The sequence below is a fragment of the Ciconia boyciana genome, unplaced genomic scaffold (assembly GCF_034638445.1).
Source record: "Ciconia boyciana unplaced genomic scaffold, ASM3463844v1 HiC_scaffold_40, whole genome shotgun sequence".
NCBI classification, from domain to species: domain Eukaryota; kingdom Metazoa; phylum Chordata; class Aves; order Ciconiiformes; family Ciconiidae; genus Ciconia; species Ciconia boyciana.
In genome coordinates, this window is record NW_027328408.1 from 381,793 (window position 1) to 383,237 (window position 1,445).

The following is a 1,445-nucleotide window of genomic DNA, read 5'->3' on the forward strand; positions in this document are numbered from 1 at the left end:
TCATGTAATGGGGTGTAATGGTCTGCCCCTCCCATCACCCCTATCCTCTCCAGGGCTCGTGTGCACGCCAGTGTCCCCAGTAAGGAGGAATATAATTGCCTCGCATCACAGTCTGTGTCATGAAGCTTGTCCGCTTGATCTCATGATTATGTGGAGTTTCCGCCACCACCCCGTTGGCCAATGCCCCGGGCAGTCTGGGACATGTATAAAAGAGCTGAAGGCTTTGCAGCCCTCTATCCAGCTTCTGCCGCTTGACTCTCCTGATCAGAGGGGTAAGCCCGGGTCTTGGAAGCGACTTGGGAATCTCTCCCTGCCTCCCTCGATACAGCCCCTTCCCCACACTCTTGCCCAATCCCGGTGTGTTTTCCAGGACTCCTTGCCTGCCTGAAAGATGTCCTGCTCCAGCCTGTGCGTCCCTTCCTGTGGGGTGGCCGCCCCGGCCCCGCTGGCTGACACCGCCAACGAGCCCTGCGTGCGGCAGTGCCCCGACTCCACGGTGGTGATCCAGCCCCCGGCCTCGGTGGTCACCTTCCCCGGGCCCATCCTCAGCTCCTTCCCGCAGTACAGCGTTGTTGGCTCGGCGGGAGCCCCCGGCGTTGGAGGGGCTACGGCGGCACTTTTGGAGGCCGTGGCGGTTTTGGAGGCTTAGGGGCTATGGGGTGTATGGAGGCCTTGGGGGCTATGGGGGCTATGGAGGCTCTGGGCTTTATGGGGGCTACGGAGCCTTTGGGAGCTGCGGATACGGCGGCTGGCGCCGAGGCCACCGGTACCTCAACGGCAACTGCGGGCCCTGCTAAGCCCCACGCTGCGTCCGGCCACAGATGAAGGAGAGCTCCAGAAAATGCCCTGGCACAGCCCAACATGGCGCCCGAAGGAAGGACATCCCTTTGGCGTTGCTGGCCTCCAGAGCCTGGATGCCTCGTGCCTGCCTGGGGCCCAACTCTGCCTTCCTCCTGCCCCGCTTGAGCTTCCCTCCAGGACTTGCTGCCCCCTGACGACGCAGCCCCATGCTGGGTGCCTGCTCCTGCGGCACATCGGATGCTCACTGTTGCTCTGCCCACTGCCAGGAGACAGGGGAAGCCCTTGGCCAGGGCCCCGCTCTTCTCCCAACTCCCTCCTCCCCTGGAACTGCAATAAAAGCTCTGTTGCATCGTAATGTCGACCCATCGTTTTTCTTCATCCTTCCTCCATACCCAATACCCTGAGTGGCAGCCTTGGCTCCCCGGGCCGTCCCAGCCAGCTCCCACCCGCGACCTCGTCAGGGTGACCTGCGGGAGCTGCCTCGCTTCCTCCTGCCTGCCCTTGACAGCACATGCCTTCACCAGCCAGCCGCCTCCAGCGGGGGCTTTGCTAGTCTCCTTTGACAACAGCTTCTCCCTCTTTGCCCTCCCTGTCTTCTCCCCACTTTGGGCTCCTGCACTCTGCTGGGCCCCACAGTGAGTTTG

General features: G+C 62.8%; 1 protein-coding gene across 1 annotated transcript; it reads left to right on the top strand.

Moving 5' to 3' along the window:
- The first annotated feature begins 391 nt into the window (after positions 1-391).
- On the top strand, positions 392-797 carry LOC140645875 (claw keratin-like). Its single transcript, XM_072849350.1, is given in 3 exon segments — positions 392-599; positions 602-646; positions 649-797. Coding segments are annotated over 3 exon segments (402 nt in total).
- The last annotated feature ends 648 nt before the right edge of the window (positions 798-1,445 follow it).